We start from the raw sequence: 25,950 nt of genomic DNA, 5'->3' as shown, positions 1-25,950 counted from the left end.
TAGAGAGGTTGTTAATAGAGAAAGATTGATGCCCGACAAGGAGCATCGTCGGAAACCCACGCTCGATTGTACTAGCTCGATAAATGCTAGTACAATCGAACGTGGGTTTCCGATGATGGACGAACAGATGATGGAGGAGGAAGCTGCACTACAACATCAGCTGGCTTGGCCCTTCGGGCCAGGTGAGATAAAAGTGTTCAAAAAGAAATATCTGAAGTTAAAAAGATTTTATGAAAGTGTGGCCATGTAATATATAAAAGAAACCAGAAACTGTTTTTACATTAGGTGTAAACTCTTGTTTTATATCAAGCAGAAATATATAAAGTAACATGAAATCACAGAACCAATGTATAGTGTATGAAGAAACTGGTAATAGGACAACAACATGAGATTAACAAGGTCAGATCAAGAATGGAATCACAGCTTTTCTCTCCTTGGGATAGTCTTCAAACTTTTCCAGGTAATATCTACAACATAAAACAAATTCTTCAAAGTTTCTGAGGACTATTTTTTTTTACTGGTGGAAATATTATCATCATGCAAAACATAACCATTATCATTATAAACTTTTGAATGGATACGATGAATTAACAATAACCACAGTTCAGCTTAGTATATGTTAGGCCTTACCAATCCTTGTAACGAAATATTTCTATAGGTATCTGACAGTGACCTACAACATTTCTGTAGGTATCTGACAGTGACCTACAACATTTCTATAGGTATCTAACAGTGACCTACAACATTTCTATAGGTATCTGACAGTGACCTACAACATTTCTACAGTAACATGAAATGGAAGTGTGAACATGACTATATATAGATTCACAGTGATGACAGATATGAATGAAATATCACTGCTGCTAAATTCTTTATCTGTGTGACACAATTACACTGTTTACAGATCACTGTGGGTAGCTCTAGATCTATGAGTGTTGACCCTGACACTCCACTGGGTCATTCAGCATGCAGCTCATTCACTTAACATGTGTACTCATCTTATCTCTGTACTCCATAACCTCTACCTGTACACATACTGAGTTACAGTAAATATCCATCAATTTCAAGTTTATTTTACCTGTTCATGAAAGTATTATTTAGGCTCTTGTTCAACCAAGTGTCATTACAGCTTCTCTTACTTGTTCAACTAGCATCATTGAGGTTCTCTTACCTGTTCAACCAAGCATCATTAAGGTTCTCTCACCTGTTCAACCAAGCATCATTAAGGTTCTCTCACCTGTTCAACCAAGCATCATTAAGGTTCTCTCACCTGTTCAAATAACCTTCATTGAGGATCTCTTACCTGTTCAACCTAATTCCATTAAATTTGTCTTACTTCTTCAACCAAATTTAAAATAATTAAGGTTTTCATACCTGTTCAACCAAATTTCATTAAGGTTTTCTTATCCATTTTTCTGTGGCATTGATAGGTTCTGTATTTGTTTGTTTTATTACCTGTGGTGTTGACAGGTTCTATATTTGTTTGTTTTATTACCTGTGGTGATGATAGGTTCTGTACTTGTTTGTTTTATTACCTGTGGTGTTGACAGGCACGTGGTCCAATATTGCACACAGTGAACAGAGCAAAGCTGTATGCTGGCAGAGTACCACAGGCCACAGCAAAACCACACCATTCACACATCTCTCCAAAGAAGTTAGCACCAGACACATACTTAAACATTCCTCCTAAAATTACAGTAATGGGCAGTAATGAGCTCAGTATACATATGTAATTCAAAGTAATTAACTGTTTGGTAAAAATTAAATCAAGAACAGGATTACTCATAGTAATAAAGAAATGTATGTAAAGCACCTGCTGTAGCTTCTTATTACATTAAACGTTAATAATAATATTTTAGTAGTCTAGGAATTGTTGCTCTTACAAGTAAAACCTTATATTTATCATTGAATTGTGATCATGCATTATATTAAAATGTCGTGGTGACTATGTTATTTACAGAAAATACCATATTGCCATACTGTATAATATAAATATTTACCTTGTGGAATTTTGTATCCCTTCTCCCCTGGTTTTCTGAGATTGCGCAAAATGTGGTCAGAATGTATATTTATAAACATTCCAGCAAAAAACATAACTAGACCTGCAAAATGTAAAAATAAAATCACTGTTGACATCAAGTTAATTGCATAGGAAGCAAGCACCTTAGGTTTACAATGTCAGTGACTTGAAAATCTACTTGGCCATCTTCTTTTACGTTTATTATTGCAAGTTATTAAAGTAACAATTAACTGACTGTTATCATTACTGGTATACAATATACATGAACTTAGCTTTAAACTCTACAAAAAAATAATGTTACAGTGTGGAGGCAATAAGAACAGCTAATGTCAATGACTCCCTTAACTTTCAAACAAATCAAAAATCATATAACATGGTTCCAGATGAGAAATCGCTTCTAACTTTATGCACTATGATCAAATTAACCCTTTTGGCCCTAAACCTCGGCCTCGAAGAAAGCCCTTCTATATGTAAAACTTGGTGTTGTCAATAGGTCAGTAAGTTTGGGATGATCTTTTATTAAATGGTGACTATGAAACATGATAGAGAAATTGACATTTTCCAGATCATTTAAATTTACTTCCTTGATAACAGTATTAAAGTTTGCCAATAAATAAATACCTAAGTAGAATTGCGGGTTAAATGTTGATCTGTCCCCAAACTCTGCATGGTAGAGGAGGTGTCCTGCCTGGACGTAACCATTCGCAAGACAGAAAACAAGGGCAAGGACAAATGGAACCAGAGGAGTCGGCTTACCTCCCCTTATCAGAAATGGAAATATCAGTGCCCTGAAAATAAAAATGATTTACCTAAAATTAAAACACAGAATACAAACATGTTGAAACATCGAATAACTTAACTAAAGAATAGGCTTATTAAAAACTAATGATAATGTCTGTAAGACATGACAACCAGATCTTGGCCCTGAAGTCCGTAACTTTTGTGACAATCAATCCATGGACAAAATAGCTATGGTTGACTTATAAATAGCAACAGTGAATTTGGGACTCTGACATACAAACTCACCCATGGTATTCTCATACTTGATCTTTGTATAAATTTTGATATAAATCTGATCAGAAATGATGTCGAGGCAATGTCCATATCCCCTCATTTTAAGGGGGTATAAAGATAGAGGGCATAAGGGTTTGGGGACAGCAGAATAATTTTGGTTTCTCCATTGTCCCTAAGAGTCTGGGTCAGAGGAAACTCGGGCTATGTACATGTAAGTTGGATACAGCAGATATCCAGTCCTTTACCTTAACCTGCAGTGCTAGAAGTCAATATAAGATATATAGCATACATATGTTTGTAGAGCGCACTTATTATATGTAAGCTGTCTCTTTATTTGATTAGAATATTAAATAAGGATGGAACAGGATATTTTTTTTCAATGTACATATATGCTGTCAGTGCATACGAGATTCCTGGAACATCCTAATGTCGACTAAATGTTTGCGTCTTCAAGTCGCACTGGTAAGGGTGGGGGGAAGCTTCAAAATGACACTGATCCACTGATCCAATTGCGTTCACAGCCCAGTGAACAGTTTCTTCTGGTTATGCTAATACTAATACCGGCATATCTATACTATAAAGAAGTATTTTTATTGTACGTAACGTCTGTTGATGAGTGTTACACCTCAGCTTATTAAATACAACGCTTTGGGGATATCAACGACAAATAGGAATAGATGACAATAACAAGTAAACACATCTATAGTTTCATGATTATATTAATAAACCTTTTGACAGATAGATGATAGTAAGCACATGGTGTTTGTTTATGTAACCAGCTATTTAACTATCTCCTTCACGAAAGAGTTCTTATCGTTGTTTAACTTACCGCTGTAAATAATGAATAATAAAACATGATAGCAATATCCTGTTAGGTGTGTGCGAGATCCTAGGAGAGTCTGTAATAAGCAGTAGGTACAATGGGACTAGAATGGACGGAATCTCCTGCAGAAACCAAGCCAGTTTTCCATTTATTTGCAGACCCCATCCTCCTCGTGTGTAACGTCCGTACGGCGCGTTGACAAACTGTAGCGATATAAATACGACAACTGCCCAAAACACATAGACGTAAGATACCACCTCAAATACAATCTTGTCCATGGTTACAACTAGCGCTGCTCCCTGGGCGAACATCGTACCAGATTTGCCGATCGTGATGCTTGATTGTTGACATTAGAGTACCTCGGCACATGGCCTGTCGTTCGATACATATTTCCGAACGCCGATTGGTCAGTTCATGCAGGCCGATGAACTGTGGAACATGCATGGCCTTAGAGATAATCGTAACAATGAGATATATCCGGGTCACCGACAAAATAAATACATACATATTTTTAGATAAATACAATTACTGAGCAAAAAAACAGCAAGTTGTTATAAGAATAGGAATAACATTCGGAATATGAAGAGTGTCATATTACGGAGGTCATATTTTACATGTCCTTCCGATCGACTTACATTAGGGTATGTTTGATCAGCGACATACATTATCGTATCCCTATTTTGATATGTACAGAATCTAACTAACTATACTTTTCAGTTAGATCTATATTACAGCCGAATTTAAATGAATGTGGTAGGCCTACCGTCACTGTACCCAAAACGGGACACTTATGGGGAAAAGGCCCTAGAAGCTGTCATTCAATGCAAATAAGTACTTTATGTATACAGTTTTCATTTGATAATACGTTTATGACAATTTAACTGTATGTTAGCTTTATTGGCTGTTGATTATCGATACATGGACAATTTAAAGGTAAAAATAATGACCAAAACAAAACTTTCCCGATTTACGTGCCGTGCGACGCTATTTATTTGATTTAATACGATTTAATGCGAAAATAATGGATGCAGGCTGTGAGCCTCTATATCCATATCAATTAATTATATACAATAATGATTTGTTTACTTCTGGTGTGCATTGCATTTTTACGTTTAACCAATAATCAATTCGATCAACTAGCAGAGCATGTTAATTTTTCTCGTTTCCAATAATTTTCCAGTAATATTTCAAATTGTTTAACATCAGTTGCATCTGTGACATGTTATGGTAAACTATTCCACTTGTCTACGACACGGGAACTAAAAAAGTTTTTTCTTATATCCAAATGGCATCGTTTTTTTAATATTTTTTGGTGAATGTCCCCTTGTTTTACTGTTGGTGTTCACCTGGAACAAGTTAGTAGCGACTCATTTATCATAAATGTTATTTAAGATTTTGTAGACATTAATCATATCCCCTCTGTTTTGTTGCTCTCCTCTGGACGTTCTATATCAGTTCAATATCTTTAGTTTTATACGGACTCCATACACTCGAGGCAAACTCCAAGTGCTGTCTTACAAGTGCCTTAAATAGTAGTTTAAATAGTGTATCATCCATAAAGGTAAATGATATTCTAATGACTCCCAATATGCTATTCGCCTTGTTCACACAAAGTTGGATATGTGTTCTAAAACTTAAATTTTCATCAACAGTCACACCAATATCCTTCTCGGATGTTATATTTTCCAGCTCTATTTGTTCTCCTGATGGTCCTGGTATGTAATATTTTCTTTCTTCTATAGTTTCGTATTGTCTGCAAATAATGGAGATTGGGATTCTGGAATTTCAGGTAAATCATTAATATAGACTACAAACAAAAGAGGACCAAGAACACTTCCTTGAGGGATAGCGCTTACTACTGGATATGTCTGTGATGATTCTCCATTAACCATTACTCGTTGACATCTGTTGTTCAAAATATCTTGTATCCAGTTGATGACCTGGTTGCCGGTATTACATAGCCTTCAAGTTTCTTTATAAACCGCTGATGTGGGACTTTATCGAAAGCTTCCATAAAGTCCATGTATATTACATCTAATTTGCCTCCCTATCAATAACTTCGGTCCATTCTTCTGAGACCGTCAGCAGTTGTAACTGTGTAGATCTACCGGAGACAAAACCAAACTGACTATTGCTAAGTTAACCATTTTTATCCATGTGTTTTACTATGTTGTCTCTAACTAGTTAATCTAAGATTTCCCAATTACGCTGGTCACGCTGACTGGTCCATAGTTTTCCGCCTCTTATTTTGAACCTTTTTTGAAGATGGCCGTTATGTTTGCTTTTTTTTCATGCTTTTGGTAATTTTTCTTCGCAAAATGGTTGATTAAAGATTTCTGATAATGGTGTACTGATTTGTTTTTCTCAATTCTTTTAGAACTTTGGGATGCATCATATCCGGTCCTTGAGATTTATTTTCATTTAATTTGGATACAAGTTTTTCTACTGTCTCTGCTGTACATACAATTTCCTCAAAAGTGTTCTTTAAATTTCGCTTTGGATATCATTTTCAAAAGTCTATTTTATTCAAACCAATGCTAGTTTGGAGAAGAAATTTAATCATAACCCTGTTTGACTGTATAATATTTGAAATATGCCTTCTTTTCTGCTGATATTGATCGTTTATTCCCAAATATTAGCCAAAATACCGAAGTGTCCCTTTTAGGGTACAGTCACACCGGTTCAAGGGCCAACGTAACCCTGGTGGTATTTCGCGTTTTATTTACAGAACCACGCACCCGAAATACCAACTTGTAATAGGGAAAAAGTGGATAGTATTTATTTATGAAAAATTAACAAACATTTTTGGATCTGATAGTATGGAGTAAAGAAATTCATAGTTATCTAAAAAGTGTCCCGATTTGGGTACAGTGACGTTAGCCTAACACGTTAGCGTCTCTAGATCTGCTCTCTACACACCAGAATAGGTCCAAACATACGCACGGTAACACATTCTCAGTTCCATATTTATTTATTGAAGCGAACTTTTTTTTATATCTGACGTTGTGGTAGCTGATTTTAGCTACAATGCGGAGCGAGGTTCAGTTAAAATGATGATGGTTATATTAAGGGCATATGCCTTTAGCTTAAAAAGGAGAGAAGGGGTAAGGGGTGGTGGGAGTCGCCCTTGGGACGCTGAGATAATCAGTAGGCACCTATATCAAACATTCAATGGGTGATCACCATTCGTCAATCCTCGATATCCAGTCAATGCTCATTTACGCTCTAGACATCGCTCCTTTATTCCTACATCAAGTGATATCACCTATGGGTAGTAAAGGGAAATATCTCATTTTCTTAAAGATACATGTACATATTAAAAAGGTACAAAGCTAGCTTTAACATTTAATACTTTTAAAAAGAGAGATAGTTCGTTTACTTCAGGTAATATTAACTGAAAACCTGTTTCAAAACATTGGCGTACTATACACTTTTTTATCAACCGAAAAAATCCTTTTAGAAGCGAGAGAAAAAAATCCAAATATTTGGATTAAAAGAACTAGAAAAAACAACGTTTAATCCCCTGGGAGACGACCGGGAGTGGACGGTATTTATTAACCTTCTCTGCGTCGTTTATTGTGCACGTCTTGTTTAGTGCATGTGCCCTGTTAATCTGTACATCCATGGTATCGGTTACGTAACTGTTCCCTATCAGGACTTAAGGTATTAAACACATTTCCTGTTGCTGTGACAACTATTTATTCAACTTGTTTCCCACGAATTGATTTTGCTGATATTTTGAGTGACCATCTGTCAAATATTTGGATTGTCCTGCACAATGCCAGTAAACCAGTGATAACGTCCTGGTAGAACCATACCTTCTACTTCATACTGTATAAAGTACATACTTGAACACCTGCTTGTGGTATCAAAACACGATATTCAGCTGTTAGTTCATACATGTGATTAATTAACTTGTCATTTAGTTAAGACTAAAGATGACGGGCCATGTCGGCCTTCCGAGTTCCTTAGGTGCAGCCCCCTGATGTTGGGTCATCGTTTTATAGGAGTTTCTGAGTGACCACATACATGTATATGTGTTACACACATTCATATGTACCCGATAGATAGCACCACAAGTACCACCGGTAAAAGGATGGTATACGGTATTGTTTCCGCGATTGGCAAGAATGGACACTTTCAAGGTCCGTCTATGTTCAAACCAAAGGTAACATTGGTGTGCATCAGGGTTTCTCATTTTGCACACATCGATATCTATTGGGTATATCATGTTTGATAGTCAATCCTTGTTCGGAGGAACCGATCATCTGAATCAAGAATAGTTCTAAGGAACAGTCTAAAGATCAAATCAATGAAACACTTTCTCGGACCATCGCCCTCTGAGCAACTTAATACACAACCATACACCTCCCCCACCCCACCCCACCCCACCCCCAATGTCAAGGTCACGGCAATAATAATCACGATATATATTTGTCCTGACAGTCAGATCTGAGCATACGTATGGGGTACATAACTTATGAATCTTTCTAGATATTCTTATTATGACTAAATTGTGTTGCATATCCACACTCTTGTATCCGACAGGTCAAAGTGTTGCAACTATTGTCTGGTCTTAACTTATGAACTGTTATACTAGTATTTTATGTGGTAGAGATCTATATGTATTATGACTTGAAGGTATGAGAACTTTTAACCATAAAATAACTTGTGCAGGAACCCTCAAAAGACATGTGTGGGTATGACATGTACCTTCCAATTGTATGAGGCGACTTATGCGGGGAACCTTCCTGATCAGTATCGGGGGACATTGGAACAACCCAAATTGATCTTGTTGTAACATTTGGGTCCTAAAACTTTTTCCATGTGTAGTTATTGGGGGCATATCGTGCCGCGCACGCGCGTTTGCTTTAGGTGAACAATTTATTTAAACAAAAACTTGAGTTTGCAACAATTATGAATCAAGTTATATCAATCGCCTTGTCGCCTGGGATGGAAGCGCGCAGGGGGTCTTAATGTGGGAGGAAATTGGAGCACCCAGATTAAACCGTGTAGCCGGGTAGGTGACCAAACACTTTTTCAAGACTGATCGGGGAATCGATTCCCAGCCGCCTTGGTGACAGACGGGCGCACTATCCACTGCACCACCTGACCACCCTTTATTTGCTATATATTTCAAATGGCATTTCAGAAATAATGTTAATGATATCTCGTTTTCTAAAGCAAAATTATAAAATGTCTAGATCAAGTAATTTAGTTTAACATTTCTTCTATAAAGATTTATAAAAATAGCTTTAATTTTAACGGTGTTTCCAAAGTCACTTCTGGTTAGCCCGTTGTCAGAACAAGAGGCCAAATAGGCCTGTATTGCTCGCGGTGAATTAATCTAATGCACCCAGTATAAGTTTTGAGATATTTTTGTTCTCTCTTCTTTCTGATCTCTTTCATATTATTGATTTGACACTACCTCGACTTTGGCCTCAGTGTTGAGCATTTCACCATGCGAGGAAGGTTATAGGTTCTGTCACTAGAGACAAACCCAAAATTAGTAAACCTTGTACTTGCTTGCCTTTGCTTGACGTTCAGCTATAACTGGGTGCAAATATAAGGTGACAAGGTGAGGTATCATGCTAGTGTCCAAGTTATGACATTTCAGTAAGATGATCTTTGAGTGGCCCGCCATCTGTGGACACCGGCTTCCTATGGCCTTGGCGGTAAGTTAACAAAGTAATTTGTATAATGTGACAAGGTTAGGTATCATGCTAGTGTCCAAGTAATGACATTTCAGTGAGAAGATCTTTGAGTGGCCCGCCATCTGTGGACACCGACTTCATATGGCCTTGGCCGTAACAAGTTAACCAAGTAATTTGTTTGGAAAATCTTGATGATCCCCACCCCTAACCCTCCCCAATACACACACATTTACATGCTACAGACAAAATGCCACCACCCCCAGCCTCTTCATTAATCAAAAGAAACTATTTTTTACACAATTCATCCCTGTAATCTTGAAAGGCATTCACTTGAACAAACTTGTTAGCCCTCTATCACAGCATGCTAAAGGCCATATATCATGACTCTAGGTATATTGGTTATTCATATGAAGTTGTTTAAAGTAAGAATAAGATGGCAGATGGAGAGTCAGAGGACTTATCCTGCACAATCCCAGTCTCACTTTGCCCTGCAAGTGGAGGGTCATTATTTTACTGTATCCATGGAAACATATTAGGAGCAAAAAAAAATGAGAATAAAATATAGTTTTAACATTTTATTTGCATGTTAACCAACAAAATGATATGCATAGATGCTGTTTGTGGCAAATGTTGAGTCAGACTTTCCCCTATTTCACAGACGTACTCTCAGACATAGTCATTATATGTTCTCCTGCATTGGTAGACTTTTTAGATACAAAATATATTGTCAATTCAACACAACACTGAATACAAATTCATATATTAAGTAGTACATTTTACATGTACATACATATAAATATCTTCAATTTAGCTAGGAAATGCATATAAATATATTGTAATTAATCCATACAAATAGAATACAAAGAAATGAAATGGTTGACTGGTGTCCATAATATTACATGTATCAGTGATAAGTTCACTGATAACTGGTATGGAAGGTTTTTCGTATGCTAATTGATGATTTCTTCCTTTTTCCTTCTTTTTTCTCTCTCTCCCAATGATTACATATAAGTATTTACTTGCTAAATTAAAGAGTCTGTACCTGGTGTGTACATCCTTTACCTACAGAGTATCAGGAAAGTTTCCACTTTTCAGTCAGTATTACTTAAAACTTCTGTCCATTGATTTTAGAGTTGTACATGTTACTATGGTCTCATAAATTTACGTAAATATACACTTTTTATTTATTTTACAACAATCGTGAAACACTTTATTTCAAATTATATCAATCACTCATGTTGGCCTGGATTTTAGCGTGCGGAGGGTCTAAATGTGGGAGTAAACTGGAGTACCGGTAGAAAACCCACGTGAACGAGCAGGTGACCCCATACCTTTTCACATCCAATCAGGGAATCGAACCCCGGTCGCCTTGGTGAAAGGTGAGTGCGCTATCCACTGCGACCCCAACGACCTCAAATTTACGTACATTTTTATATGTATACACTAGTATTAAAGTCTCTTCACAGTTATGTTTTTGTTTCATGATGTGACAGTCATAACTATGTTATCAAATATAATATTGCTGTATAGGGAATTACAGTAAAATAATCTCTGTAAGGAAATGACTGTACAACAATTATTCACACAAAGTTAATCTTTCCATAAGGCAATCAAAAGTTAAATCCAGATGCAATTAATTCCATCCTAAGGCATTGAATTACAAACAATGTCAAGAATTACACAAAGTCAGATTCACGGTCAAGGTGTAACAGATTTGTAACTGCCTCATCAACCTCATTTGCATCAATTACAGTAGGTGAGTGCTGTCACACATCAGCTAGATTTGTACTTGTCAAGTACAGGTCAAAATGGATGATTAAACTATACAGTCCCCTTTTAGAGTATTAATTTGTTGTATCTTTTAGAAAAATAGTAAAAGATTTGGGAAGTTTCTTGCTAAGTGATTCCTGGAAATAGTACTTGCAAGGGGAATATTTTAATAGAGAGAAACTGAAACAACTGCAATGATTTTTTGCTACTAATATGCACTTTTTAGACAGGTACGTATCAGATCTTACTAGATTCTATAATGACAGGGATGTATAATTTGCGCACCTGACGAATTGATGAGTATGTGGTAATGAATACATATTTTTAATCATGAAAAAAGTGCTTGATTGTGAAATTTTCTGATCACTATTTATAAATATACCTATATAGGGCATAGGCCTACATTGTACTTCTAGCCTCTAAAACAACACTTCCTCAAACAGAGTGGAATGTTATGTATTGGGGTATATATTGGTATGTTGCAAAATGCAGAATGTCTATAAAGCATTGGAATAAACGACTTAGAATTGCACAACTCTGTAACTCTAACTCTGTAAAAAGCATATTATACAGCCGAATAATGTAAGAAACAATACACAAGTACTGCTATTATATGTCATATATAAAGTAATATCTAAAAGCTTAAAAAAAAAAAATCAGCAACACCCATCAATAAATATACATCATATGTACACATTATGTACAGTTAAACCTTATTTTCGTCAAATACTGGAGGACATGATTAAAGCACAGTATGGAAGTCTTTTGTTTATAAAATAGCAATTACATGAGGGAACACACACCACTAATTGATAGGGAACACACACCACTAATTGAAAAGGAAACACACACCACTAATTGATAGGGAACACACACCACTAATTAATAAGGAACACACACCACTAATTGATAGGGAACACACACCACTAATTAATAGGGAACACACACCATTAATTGGTGAGGGAGAAACGCCACTAATTGGGTGGGAAAACACGCCACTTACTGGAGTGAAAATACAGTGATTTTTTTTAAAACCTTCCATTGCAATTTTAGATTTTTAATGAATTCAGAATATATGAATATTTATATAAATAAACAGTGATTGTATGCAAAATTTAAACAAGAGACTCATAGGACCTGTATCGCTCACCTGAATATTTAAGCAGTCATATCAATATATTCTCATTAAATATTATGCTGTACTACAAATATTTCACTCCAAAACTTTGTCAGCTCCATTTGTTGAAGCTACCAGCCAAATATTATTATATGATTCCATGCTTTTTGGTTCTTCTTCAGAAGTTGTTTGAAGTGTTTGGCATATTTGTTCCTGTGACCTTGTAAGTAGGTCAAGGTAATTTTTCTTCACATACTTTGTTGGCTTTATCCCAAGAAGCTACCAGCCAAATCCTATGAATCAATGCCTTTTGGTTCTTCAGAACAAGTGGTTTGAAATGTTGTTGACCTCTGTGACCTTTAAAGTAGGTCAATACTATTTTCATTCTCAAACTTCGTTGGGCTCCATTTCAAGAAGCTTCCAGCCAAATATGAAGACTCTATACCTTTCAGTACTTCAGAAGGAGTTGTGTGAAGTGTTTGACATATTTGACCCCTGTGACCATGAAAGTAGGTCAAGGCTATGACAAAAGCACACTAGCCCTTCGTCTAATAATATACGGTACATAAGTATGTGTGGCGTTATAAAGTATAACTCATTTGTTTCACTAAACAAGTCAAATTTGAACGGTCACATTTTTTAATCAATACATTATTTATTTATTTATTTATTTTTTGTTCAGATACACAAAAGAAGACCTAAAGATCCTCCAGAAGTTACTTCCCTGTACACCTTTATTTCACCTACATCCATAACCATGGCAACGGTACAAATTTCAGGCAGGATCAAAGGCCACACAAAGTGTCCGTACCATAAGGACAATGAGGTGGTTCTCCTCTGTCAGGACTGTGGATTACTGATATGCATCACTTGCTCCATAACAACTCACAAAACACACATTGATAGCTTTCGAGAAATTTTGAAAATTACAAGTGAACAAAAAAATACACTACCAGACTTTATGAATAAAACAGAAAACATTGAAATTCCTAATCTCAAAAATGAAATCCAATCAGCAAGGAAAGAAATTTCGACAAGTGAATCTAACTACTAACAAGAGGCCCAGAGGGCCTGTATTGCTCACCAGGATATTGAAGCAATTATGGCAAAATATTCTTTAAATGAGATCCAAGGGAATAGGCCAGACCCCAAGGCCAATCCTTGTAGGAATCTGTATTAGATTTTTTTCATGCCCAACAATTTTATGTATGGTTATAGGATAGGGGTTCTCAACTGTTTCCAAGCTGTGAATCGGAAACTAGGTCCCTAGGGTTGTGGCCAGACCCTAGGGTCAATTCTAATATCATGACTGCATTCATCTCTTTATGCCCAGCACTTCTATATATAGTTTTGGGGTGGGGATCATAACCATTTAAAAGTTATGACCCAGGGTTTAAGTCTGCAAGGGTTGGGTAGACCCTGGGGTCAATTCTAATATCATGACCACATTCGTCTCTTTATGCCCAGCATTTGTATATATAGTTTTGGGGTGGGGATCATAAATCATATTTATTTTTTGTTCATATACACAAAAGAAGACCTAAAGATCCTCCAGAAGTTACTTCCCTGTACACCTTTATTTCACCTACATTCATAACCATGGCAACGGTACAAATTTCAGTCAGGATCAAAGGCACACAAAGTGTCCGTACCATAAGGACAATGAGGTGGTTCTCCTCTGTCAGGACTGTGGATTACTGATCTGCATCACTTGCTCCATAACAACTCACAAAACACACATTGATAGCTTTCGAGAAATTTCGAAAATTACAAATGAACAAAAAAATACACTACTAGACTTTATGAATAAAACAGAAAACATTGAAATTCCCAAACTCAAAAATGAAATCCAATCAGCAAGGAAAGAAATTTCGACAAGTGAATCTAACTACAAACAAGAGGCCCAGAGGGCTTGTATCGCTCACCTGGATATCGAAGCAATTAAGGCAAAAATATTCTCCAAATGACATCAAGGGGAATAGGCCAGACCCCAAGGCCAATCCTTGTAGCAATCTGTATTAGAATGTTCATGCCCAGCAATTTTATGTATGGTTATAGGTTGGGGATCTCAACTGTTTCATGCTGTGAATCAGAAACTAGGTCCCTAGGGTTGTGGCCAGACCCCAGGATCTATTCTAATATCATGACTGCATTCATCTCTTTATGCCCAGCATTGGTATATATAGTTTTGGGGTGGGGAACATAAATCATTACCATTTCAAAGTTATGACCCAGGGGTTAAGTCTGCAAGGGTGGGGCAGACCCTGGGGTTTATTCTAATATCATGACTGCATTTGTCTATTTATGCCCAGCATTTCTATATATAGTTTTGGGGTGGGGATCATAACCATTTAAATGTTATGACCCAGGGGTTAAGTCTTTAAGGGTAGGGCAGACCCCAAGGCCATCCTCGAAGGGTATGTGCATTCATTTCTATATTCAGCAATCGTATATATCGTTATGGGGTGGGGATCTCAACTGTTTCAAAGATATAAACCAGAAACAAAGTCCCTAGGGGTGGAGAAAGACTCCAGGGCCTTTTTTTACATCATGCTTGTGTTTATCTCTTGATGCCCAGCGAATCTATATATGGTTATGGGGTGGGGATCTCAACTGTTTCAAAGATATAAACCAGAAACTAAGTCCCCAGGGATGAAGAAAGACCCGAGGGCCTATTTTTACATCATGATTGTGTTTATCTCTTGATGCCCAGCTATGCTATAAATGGTTATGGGGTGGGGATCTCAGCTGTTTCAAAGACACCTAGGGGTGGGGAAAGACCCCAGGGCCTATTTTTACATCATTTAAATGTATAAATACATAATTACATAAAAAGTACACAATATTGACCCCACCCTACCTCTTGACTCCTTGACCCCAGGGCCATAAATTTCATGCCTTTACTCTCTACTACTTGTAGGAGTAGAGATGAAGATTTTTAAAGATGACTCCATTTTTTACCTTTTTGGCCCGGCTCCTCAGGCCCCTGGGGGCATAGCCCCATAAATTTCATAAATTCAGATCCCCATGTCCTAGTGATGTTCCATGTTAAGTTTGGTCAAAATTGGTCCAGTAATTTTGAAGAAGAAGATTGTAAAAAGTAAAAATGTAAAAAGTTGACGGACGACAAAGTTGACCCCCTCGGGCCAGGTGAGCTTAAAACGGATGAAGGGTTGTCTCAACAACTATATACTGTGAGTATTGTGGCCTCTCAATTTGAGTATTGTTTACGTTATATAATGCTGAATTTCAACATTCCCCTCAAATACATTATATTTCATTTAATTCTGCAAGTGATTCACCGTTTGGTACCCAAAGGTCCCTTTTTAAAATAAACAAAAAAATATTTCACTACCAGTATTTCAATTCACAACTGAAGGAATTTTGTGAATTTATAATTGAAAATGATCTCAATGTCAAGAACTTTAGGCAAACCAATACCAGATAATTCTTCTTTAAGTTTGATATAGTAAAAATGGTGTAAGTTTAAATGTACTATCTTATTATATGTTGACTAGTAGACTCCATTTACATTACAGCCAGTACACTACAAGTACAGAGTTTTGTTTTACATTTCGGCCGGTACACTAATAATATACAAGTACAGAGTTTTGTTTTACATTACAGCCGGTACACTACAAGTACAGAGTTTTGTTTTACATTTCGGCCGGTACACTAATAATATATAAGTACAGAGTATTTTCTATACCAGGTACCAGTATATCCTTTACAACCTGTCCACACACACTCAAAGTAACAAATTCCAAACTTCAAGGTCGTCATGATCAATGGACAAGCAAAAAAATGACTGTTACATACATACTAAATGTGGAATTTGTGTCCATATAGATTCATAGATTCAAAAAGATGTATGTTTGAAGTGTAATATTTACCAAAGATTTACAGGTGAATTGAACTTTTTTAAATATATTATTACAGTGAGCAGGTTTTTTTTGTAATTAAGGCACCTCCCTAAAAATAACTGGCATTGACCCTCATCCCCGCCAATTTCCAATATTATCATGTAATCACCTTCAATTATTTTATTTGTTAGACAGTTTTAATCGGCTGGTATCACCAGGTCTTTTGAGATGCACATGTATCAGCTGGCCTTGTTGATGCGTTCCATGGACAGGAACAGGGGGAAGTGTATGTTGGCATCGTAGTGATCCAGCCCTTTAGCATCCATCTGGAAACCGTAAAGGGTAATCATATACTTGTATCAGAGGCCACATTTTGATTAACATAAAATTTCTTATGGCAAGTGGTTCTTAACACAACTGTGAAACATGAAAATAAATGCAATAGGAATTCCCAACACAGGTGGTGTATGATACCTGCAGGAATCATGATTGTACTTATTTGCCACCCTTAGACAATACCCGGTTGACTTTAGACCATAAATTCACTGGACTGTACCTGCTTGTGGAGACTCCAGACAGTAGGGTCATACTCCTCCTTGACACTGGTATGAAACTTCTCTCCCGCCAAGCTCACAAACTGGTCAAATGTCTTGCCTCGTCGAGGTGCATACATAAATACCTTACCCTAACAAATTAATGAAATATTCTTATTTCAGACAGGTGCATAAACCTATAATGTCACAAGAGTTATGGCCCTTAGAAATTGCTAAATTATAAATACATGTACAATCGGTAAGTACAACGTTCCAGTTTGCAGTATACATCTGCCTCACAATGTTAGACTAGAACCTAACAATATTATATAATCTGATTGAAGCGGTTACCAATCGACTGAAGAAAAAGTTGCAGCATAATCTAAGATTATTGATACAGAGTTGAATACGATTATTTTTTCAAATTCCAGGTCCTAGCTAGTACCAACAGGATATGTTTGTGTCCTACCCAAACCATTCAGAAAATACTAACTACCTTATTGTTAAAAAAAGGAATTAAAGGAGTGTAACTTCAGCTTGACTCCAAAATGCAAACAACTTTATACTGCTGGGGCCAGAGGATCTAGCTGGAATTCGGCACACCAACTGCTTAAACTAAAGATGAATTCATAAAGAGAAAGACTTACCTCTGGCTTCAGCATTGTATGAACTAAGTCCACCAGATCCTTTCTACCTTCCTCAAAAAACAAACTGAAAACACAGAACAGTTCAGTGATAAAACAGAACAGTTCAGTGATAAAACACAGAACAGTTCAGTGATAAAACACAGAACAGTTCAGTGTTAAAACACAGAACAGTTCAGTGATAAAACACAGAACAGTTCAGTGATAAAACACAGCCTCTTCAGTAAGATTTACAGCGTCATTATGATTTCCTTGGTGTTGTGTGGCAACATGATTTAACGTTAATAGACATTCAGCCACAGTTATAAGTATAGGACTCTAACATAAACAGAAATCTGTTAAATGTAACTATTTGTGTTATATGGCGTAAGTATAATATCACGTTAATAGACATTCAGCCACAGTTATAAGTATAGGGCTCTAACATAAACAGAAATCTGTTCAATTTAACTATTTGTGTTATATAGCGTAAGTATAATATCACGTTAATAGACATTCAGCCACAGTTATAACTATAGGACTCTCACATAAACAGAAATCTGTTCAATGTAACTATTTGTGTTATATGGCGTAAGTATAATATAACGTTTAATAACATAGTGTAACCAAACATAGATCTACCTTGATATCAAATTATTATCAATCTAAATTACTAGTGTATAACAAGGGAACCTAACAAAGAATAGGTGTTAATTTACTTAAAAATGAAACTGTATGCGTGTTCAAAACTTCAGTAACTTGTATACGTACCAGTCTGCACACAGGATGATATCAAACTTATCTACAAGGGATTCCTCTACCGGCCCATCACCCCACCGCAACATTCTGAAATGTCCACACAACTTTCTATATGAAATCCTGCTTACAATGATTTTATGGTTAAAACAGAAAAATATTATGTTACACAGTAACAGAAGTGCAAAATTAATACCAGTACATGTATATATGTATCTACAGTGGAACCTCCTTATCCTGGACGTTTTTTGCGTCACTGACATCTGTATGGTAACTAACATTTTAGAGGTTTTTAGAATAAAAATAGGTGAATTGCATAAGATTTCAGACACATGATCCCCTTGCATTGGTAAATGTAAATTAGTTGATCGGCAAGCCATCAACATTTTCCCCTTCAATACAAGCAACACATCCTTTAAATTAGCAATCTAACAAATGATGTACACGTACAAGCATGTCAATGTAGAGCAATGCTATACCTGCTTGTGACTTTTGTCTTTCCAAAGGCAGAACTGTTCTTTTCAATGATCTGGTTTAGATCTGAAGAAGAAATGGAAGAAAATGTTCAACTTTGATATGTCATCCTTGGGTCAAACCTGATTTCCATTTTTTATTTAGACTAGAAATAAAATCAGCAATGTGAAGATGTTTTGTTATCTAAACCTTATTAATGTTTTGGTGAATTATTTTAAAAATTGTAAAATGTCAACATTTGAAAAATATATCTAGAAAAAAAGGGGTTTTGTGGCTTATGGTCAAATAAAATTCAATTTTGGGATTTCACTATCAAGGTCAAGGTCAAGAAAAGTGCATAAGGTCAATGTCAAATAAGAGAAAATGATCAAGAGTGGAGGATAAAACGTATTCAAAAATAATAAGCAAATCTAGAATTTCAAATTGTTTTATTCAGAACCGTATGAAGCTTCCATTGCCACTGAGTGAATGATTATATACATTTTTTTATCCTTATGACCTCCACATGACCTTCAAAACAAAATCTGACAGTGGTATCCATAGTACGGTCGGTATTCTACAGGCGATGAGTCTAGCATCCATATAAAGCACTGGTAAACAGTGCTGTCCTATTAACAGAAATAACTAGTTTTGGCTGGTCTGTACTACACAGTCCACTTACTGTCCACAGATTCCTCATTACCATCTGTCAACAGCATGCTGTCAGCCTCCGACAATATGGACAGCTGGAAAAACATTTAACAGCTTTGAATAACTATAAATGCGTATCTTCAGTGGTAATCTTATATCTGGGCTTTTCGCGCTTTAAACATTGTAAACTAAATTATGATTGTGCTAACTGAATTTATTGTTTTTCATTACATAATTCATTGTGTGTGCCCTAATTCAGCAAGGCACTAAATTTGTTACAACTCAATGATGCTCAAAAGTTTGAGTGTCGCTCCATTTACAACAATTAAATAGAATCTGGCAAAGAGGTTTGGAAAAGATGGAAAGGCTTTCTGAATCATGATGCAGAATGATCATGAATGACTACTCTGTAACAAATGTGAGAGAGAAACAATGTGTAGTTCATAATATATTCTGCATACAAACAGTTATAGACAGATACCACTATCGAAAAGCACATGGTTATCTAAATGACCACCAGACATATACCTGTCATGGACTTGCCATATTTGGAAAGTGACTTACCATGACCCCTGCTAGACAGGTCATCCCGCCTCCAAGCTCACATACTGTTGCTCCCCTGTCAATCAAAGTTCTCTTTGTAATGTCAATCAAAATATTAGTAAACTAATTATTTCCTTCATTGATTTAATCAAAACTGATTTAATACTTTTTGCAGATATTGTAATGTGGCCTTCCTGAAATGGTTGATAAACAGATAGATTAACATGATAACCAACCCACGTTGGGGAACCTCTATATTTAACAATTAAAGTATGGGTATGAGGGATATAGCAAGTTTATGATCCCCCGAGGCCAGGACTATTTCCCGAGGCGAAGCCGAGGGAAATAGTCCTGGACGAGGGGGATCATTAACTTGCTATATCCCGAAATACCCATACTTCAACTGTTTTATTATACCGATACAAACACTCCCTTACAATATTCTAAATATTATTAGACAACACATTTTTCAACAGTTGGGACACTTTATTAACAAAACTACAACAATGCGAGGTGAAGGTTGGTCCAGAAAGTACGGGCTCTGCTGGCTGGAAATTTGATTGCGCTGATTGGTCAATATTCGGTCAGGCCTCGCCCACGACGTCACTCAATTTCCCGCATTTTCAGAGGGAAATAGTTTCAAAACTATCGTACTCCTCCAGACGAACTATTTCCCTGGCATGCAGTTAGAGGGGAAATAGCTTGTTTATGTGGTTACTTTTGTATAGTGTAAAATAAGTAGAGGTATAATAAAAGTAGTTGATACATACCTGAAGTCATTAAGGTACTTCTGAGTGTGGTAGGCCATCACTTCCTCTGAGGGCCATACACCTACAATAGGAACAACAAACATTAAATACAGGCCTAGTGTGTTAGGAACAAGGTGTAAATCTGCTATTCTGCCATATTTGTGCATATTAGATATATGTGTGTCCCATATAGAACACTTTATTTATATACCCTGGACAGGCTGGTGTAGCCACCCTTTTCCTGGTGTGAGGCATCCTTGTCTCACCCGAAGTTTATATTGTATCATCAGACGTCATGGTAACAATTAATACACTGAAGTAATGCCAACATTGCTACTGTAGGGTGAGATAGGGGATACTAATGAACCTCGGGGGAAGCTGTTCTTCTCAGTTTCTTTTTCTTTCTTCCTTTCCTCTTTGTTCATACATCTGTATATATATTTTTGATAAATATCTTTGTTGCTGTTGTCGTGTAATTTATATAATGAAGTGTATTGAAGAAGGAAATGCATTTGGATGAAACTGTTTCAAACTCCGAAGTATTGCTTGATAACTTTAGTACTATATTGATAAAAGATAGAAACACTTTTGGTGGTGGTACCTTAATTTATGCAAAAAAATGATGTAATTTTGAAACGACGGGTGGATTTAGAATCATTGAATGATGAAACAATTTGGGTGGAATTAGTCTTAGATAATGAAAAGTAGGTTATGGGTTGTATTTATAGGCCTCCATGGCAAAATGCAGCATTAGGTTTCTGGGATCGTTTGAAATATTCATTAGATCTAGCCTATGGTAATACCCCAAATGTAAAGTTAACATGTGATTTAAATGTCGACTTGTTGTCAAACCGTAAAAACCAGCTGTGTGATATATTGAATCAGTACAATCTAAAAATGTGAAGGCATTTCTAAGTTGAGATAACTTGTGCCAAATCCTTTTTGTTGAATGACAAATAAAATATGTTTAAATCAATCAATAAATCAAGTTAAGTTGCCAATCACTCAGCAATCTGCAATTGACACCTTAATCTTCCTTCTAGGGGCGAGATCCCTAACTCTAAACAGAGGGAGACAGTCTATAAACCCCCTATTATGGGTGCACTCAATATCCTGTACTGTTATACGTTGTCACAATCAGATGACAATGTTTCACAATGATGTCACAATCAGATTGTGACAACGTATAACAGTACAGGATATTGAGTGCACCCATAATAGGGGGTTTATAGAATGTCTCCCTCTTAACAGAGGGAGACATTCTATAAACCCCCTATTATGGGTGCACTCAATATCCTGTACTGTTATACGTTGTCACAATCAGATGACAATGTTTCCCAATGATGTAACAATCAGATGACAATGTTTCACAATGTTGTCACAATCAGATGACAATGTTTCTCAATGATGTCACAATCAGATGACAATCTTTCACAATGATGTCACAATCAGATTGTGACAACGTATAACAGTACAGGATATTGAGTGCACCCATAATAGGGGGTTTATAGAATGTCTCCCTCTGTTAAGAGGGAGACATTCTATAAACCCCCTATTATGGGTGCACTCAATATCCTGTACTGATATACGTTGTCACAATCAGATGACAATGTTTCTCAATGATGTCACAATCAGATGACAATCTTTCACAATGATGTCACAATCAGATGCCAATGTTTCACAATGATGTCACAATCAGATTGTGACAACGTATAACAGTACAGGATATTGAGTGCACCCATAATAGGGGGTTTATAGAATGTCTCCCTCTTAACAGAGGGAGACATTCTATAAACCCCCTATTATGGGTGCACTCAATATCCTGTACTGATATACGTTGTCACAATCAGATGACAATGTTTCTCAATGATGTCACAATCAGATGACAATCTTTCACAATGATGTCACAATCAGATGAGAATGTTTCACAATGATGTCACAATCAGATTGTGACAACGTATAACAGTACAGGATATTGAGTGCACCCATAATAGGGGGTTTATAGAATGTCTCCCTCTGTTAAGAGGGAGACATTCTATAAACCCCCTATTATGGGTGCACTCAATATCCTGTACTATTATACGTTGTCACAATCAGATGACACTGTTTCACAATGATGTCACAATCAGATGCCAATGTTTCACAATGATGTCACAATCAGATGCCAATGTTTCACAATGATGTCACAATTAGATGACAATGTTTCACAATGATGTCACAATCAGATGACAATGTTTCACAACGATGTCAGTCAAAAACAACACAACATAAATACCATTTTTTGAGAAGAATTAAGTTTTTTGAACTTTCTAAAGAGACTGAATGTTAAGGTACCAATGTTCTCAATTTTTATGTATGGAAATAAAGAATTAATGAATATGAAACTGAGAGAAACATCCAAAGAAATGTCAATGACATCAGTTTATTTACAAACAATTATAGTTAGTTTGCCAGTAATTTATAAACTCAAAAATGTTATAGGTAATTCTTTTTACAGCATAATAAGCAACCCTGAGCTCAGCTATTTATCATAATTGAGATATCATCAGTGGCAGGTACCTATACTTACAAACATTTCCTGTATTGTTGAAGCCTAACACAGTCTCTGCATTTATAGTCCCAGCCAAATGTCTGAAGAAAAGGGTATTACATCAATGAATGGTAACCTTGGTCCGAACAATTCAATTCTAACTAATTAAGCATGGATCGCCTTCAAATTTGAAGTCAGCCATGTGAACGTATATTGTGCATGCTACAAAATTTCATCAAAGTCAGGCTAAATAGGGTAACTTAGATACCTTATTGTAGTACCTCAACAAATTATTTCAATACATCTTTTTCCACAATATGTTGCTAATATATATATAAGCAAGTCATTGTAAGATAATAAAATATATTTTAACTATGCAAATATTACTTCAAATCCTCCCATACACAGTTTCGCAATGTCTGTCATGGGATGATGTCGTCCACTCCTAATAGACAGAGACCCTCATATACAAATGTCAGACCACAACACAGGTTTTGGTAGGAACAGAAGAAGAGCACCCTCACCCATTCAAATGTTCTGCAGGGAGGTTAAACAGGTCAACTCTATTCTAAAGTCCATGAACTTACATCCCATTTTGACTTTTAGAGTCATTGGGACTCCGTTCAGCCTTGATTGAAAATTATGGGTCCTAGATAAATATTTGGGGTCCTCATAAATGATGTTTAGTATACATTGCTTAAAGTCATATACATCAATAAAATATGGAGACTGGAATTTTACAAGTTGTCATTTCTGGGGGTCATGGGGACACAAGTATTCAGGTTTTGGGGGTCCAGGCTGAAATAGAAAATGGTGGAATTACATACCTAATGGTCATGGAGAAGTTGAGTACCTCGGGACATGTGTAGTGGTGCCATGATGATCCACTATTCTTCAAGTTTTCGGACGTAGATAGTTCCCGAGTCTGTAGCAGACCATAGCTGCCAAACCGGCGTACAGATACAGAACTATGACAAGTCTCATCAGATCTCTGTCCTTTTAACGCCTGATCATGAGTACAATATAAAGAACAGAATTGTGTAATGAGTACATTTAGTTGAGATATCTTTTATGGTCAAGATACATTCCTGAAATCAGTTTATATAATACATATAACTGGGTACTAGACAAGTTTAAACTAATTTTTGGTTAAACATTACATACAAAAATACTGCTACAGAAAAAAACTATTAACCACACACTGAATGCGCTAAAGCAAAACACTGTGCTTTGGAGCAAATGGTTGACTACTAAAGTTGAATGCTCTATATATATATGAGATCACAACCTTGAATTCGACAGTTGAATTCAAATTTCAAATGCTTTTCTTTTCTTATGTTCTGATATTGTCTCGGATACAAAAAAAAAATTGATCACCAATGACCAGGTAGCTCATGATCAATTGGTAGAGCCTCTATCTATAGTGTTTTAACGGTCCAAAGTTCCAATCCAAGTCTAGCCATGCTGTTTTTCTTTCCTGTTACAGTGGTGCCTGTGACCCGAGCCCTTATGAACTGTATATACACTTGGCCATTAATGGGATACCACACCTGGGTTCTGAGGAGGGCCAAGACTTGAAAAAAAGGACAGAGGATCATTTTTTAATACTGTAGTGGAACTGGACTGGGTTGATCCCTGACGTCAGATCTAGAAACCCATATTTGCTTCACTCACTCCGAGTGTCTGTCCGGAGTTCAGAGGTTCCAGGTTTGAATCCTGGTTTCAGCTGTTGCCCTTTTCCTCATGTCACATTGATGCCTGTGACAAACACTTAATTGTTTCAAGAACTGCAAGTGACTTTGCAGGAGGATACCCAGACCTAGATTGCAAATTAAATAGAGCTGTCAATTGCCGTCAACAGAGGTTCCAGGTTTGAATCCCAGTCAGGCCATGTAATAATTTCCTTACCCTGTTGCAAAGACATGATTAGTCCAATTTCTCAATTTGTTATCAAATTCAGTAATAGCTTTTGAAAATTACTGATTTTATAGTTTACAAAATTGTGTATGTGAATCACAGGTAGTCTGAATGAACAGTGAGGCTTAGAGGTAACCTGTACATGTGCTCTGTCTGATACAATGTGGTTCACAGGGACCTGAGAATTTGTTACAGCTAAATTTAGACCTAAACTAAGGTGTTTAGAGTAATTTTACACGTTTTCTTTTTTGTTTGAGCGGGGGGGGGGGNTATGAATCACAGGTACACTAACCTATACCTATATATAGTCTGAATGAACAGTGAGATGAGGCTTTGAGTACCTGTACATGTGCTAGATGTCTGATACAACGTGGATCACAGAGACCTGAGAATTTGTTACAGCTATATTTAGACGTAAACTAAGGTGTTTAGAGTATTTTTTTTATTTTTTTTGGGCGGGGCGTGGGTAGATTGTTTGGGTAAAAATGTCATCCCCAATGATGATACTCAAGTAATTATTATCATTATTGGGGTGGCGTTTTTACCAAAAATCGATCTAAACCCACAAACGTCTAAAATTGCTCTTAACACCTTAGTTTAGGTACAAATATAAGTAATTATCAGGTCCCTGCGGTGTGGATGAGTGATCAGAGCACCTGCAGTTGTACAATGTATATATTTTTACATAAAATATATCAAATAATTACCTTTGCTAATAGTTTCCACCGCTCCCTTGCTTTTTCGGAAGAATTCAGGTGTTTACTCATGATTTGAACAGAATCTATTTATAACTCATCATAAACTGGGAAATTACTCCACACTGTAGGTACATGTTAATCTACAACCAAGGACGCCAAAAAAATTCCATAGTAGGGAGAAATTATTATTTAGACTTTTGTGTAAAATATTAATTGAATATTATAGTAAAATATAA

General features: G+C 36.4%; 2 protein-coding genes across 2 annotated transcripts; both read right to left on the bottom strand.

Moving 5' to 3' along the window:
* Nucleotides 1-276: 276 nt before the first annotated feature.
* Nucleotides 277-4,304, bottom strand: LOC110445242 (3-oxo-5-alpha-steroid 4-dehydrogenase 1-like). Its single transcript, XM_021489745.1, has 5 exons — nt 3,864-4,304; nt 2,642-2,808; nt 2,001-2,102; nt 1,536-1,686; nt 277-467 (listed from the first exon to the last, which is right to left on the bottom strand). The coding sequence occupies exons 1-5, from the start codon at nt 4,166-4,168 to the stop codon at nt 401-403; spliced, it is 792 nt and encodes a 263-aa protein (XP_021345420.1). The 5' UTR covers nt 4,169-4,304; the 3' UTR covers nt 277-400.
* Nucleotides 4,305-14,772: 10,468 nt separating this feature from the next.
* Nucleotides 14,773-25,874, bottom strand: LOC110445241 (calmodulin-lysine N-methyltransferase-like). Its single transcript, XM_021489744.1, has 11 exons — nt 25,724-25,874; nt 23,927-24,105; nt 23,139-23,200; nt 20,591-20,651; nt 19,842-19,896; nt 19,309-19,372; nt 18,653-18,713; nt 18,189-18,263; nt 17,442-17,505; nt 16,818-16,946; nt 14,773-16,587 (listed from the first exon to the last, which is right to left on the bottom strand). The coding sequence occupies exons 1-11, from the start codon at nt 25,781-25,783 to the stop codon at nt 16,501-16,503; spliced, it is 897 nt and encodes a 298-aa protein (XP_021345419.1). The 5' UTR covers nt 25,784-25,874; the 3' UTR covers nt 14,773-16,500.
* Between the last annotated feature and the right edge of the window lie 76 nt (nt 25,875-25,950).

The sequence above is a fragment of the Mizuhopecten yessoensis genome, unplaced genomic scaffold (genome assembly GCF_002113885.1).
Source record: "Mizuhopecten yessoensis strain PY_sf001 unplaced genomic scaffold, ASM211388v2 scaffold2137, whole genome shotgun sequence".
Taxonomy (NCBI): domain Eukaryota; kingdom Metazoa; phylum Mollusca; class Bivalvia; order Pectinida; family Pectinidae; genus Mizuhopecten; species Mizuhopecten yessoensis.
This window is presented reverse-complemented; position numbering and strand designations above follow the sequence as displayed.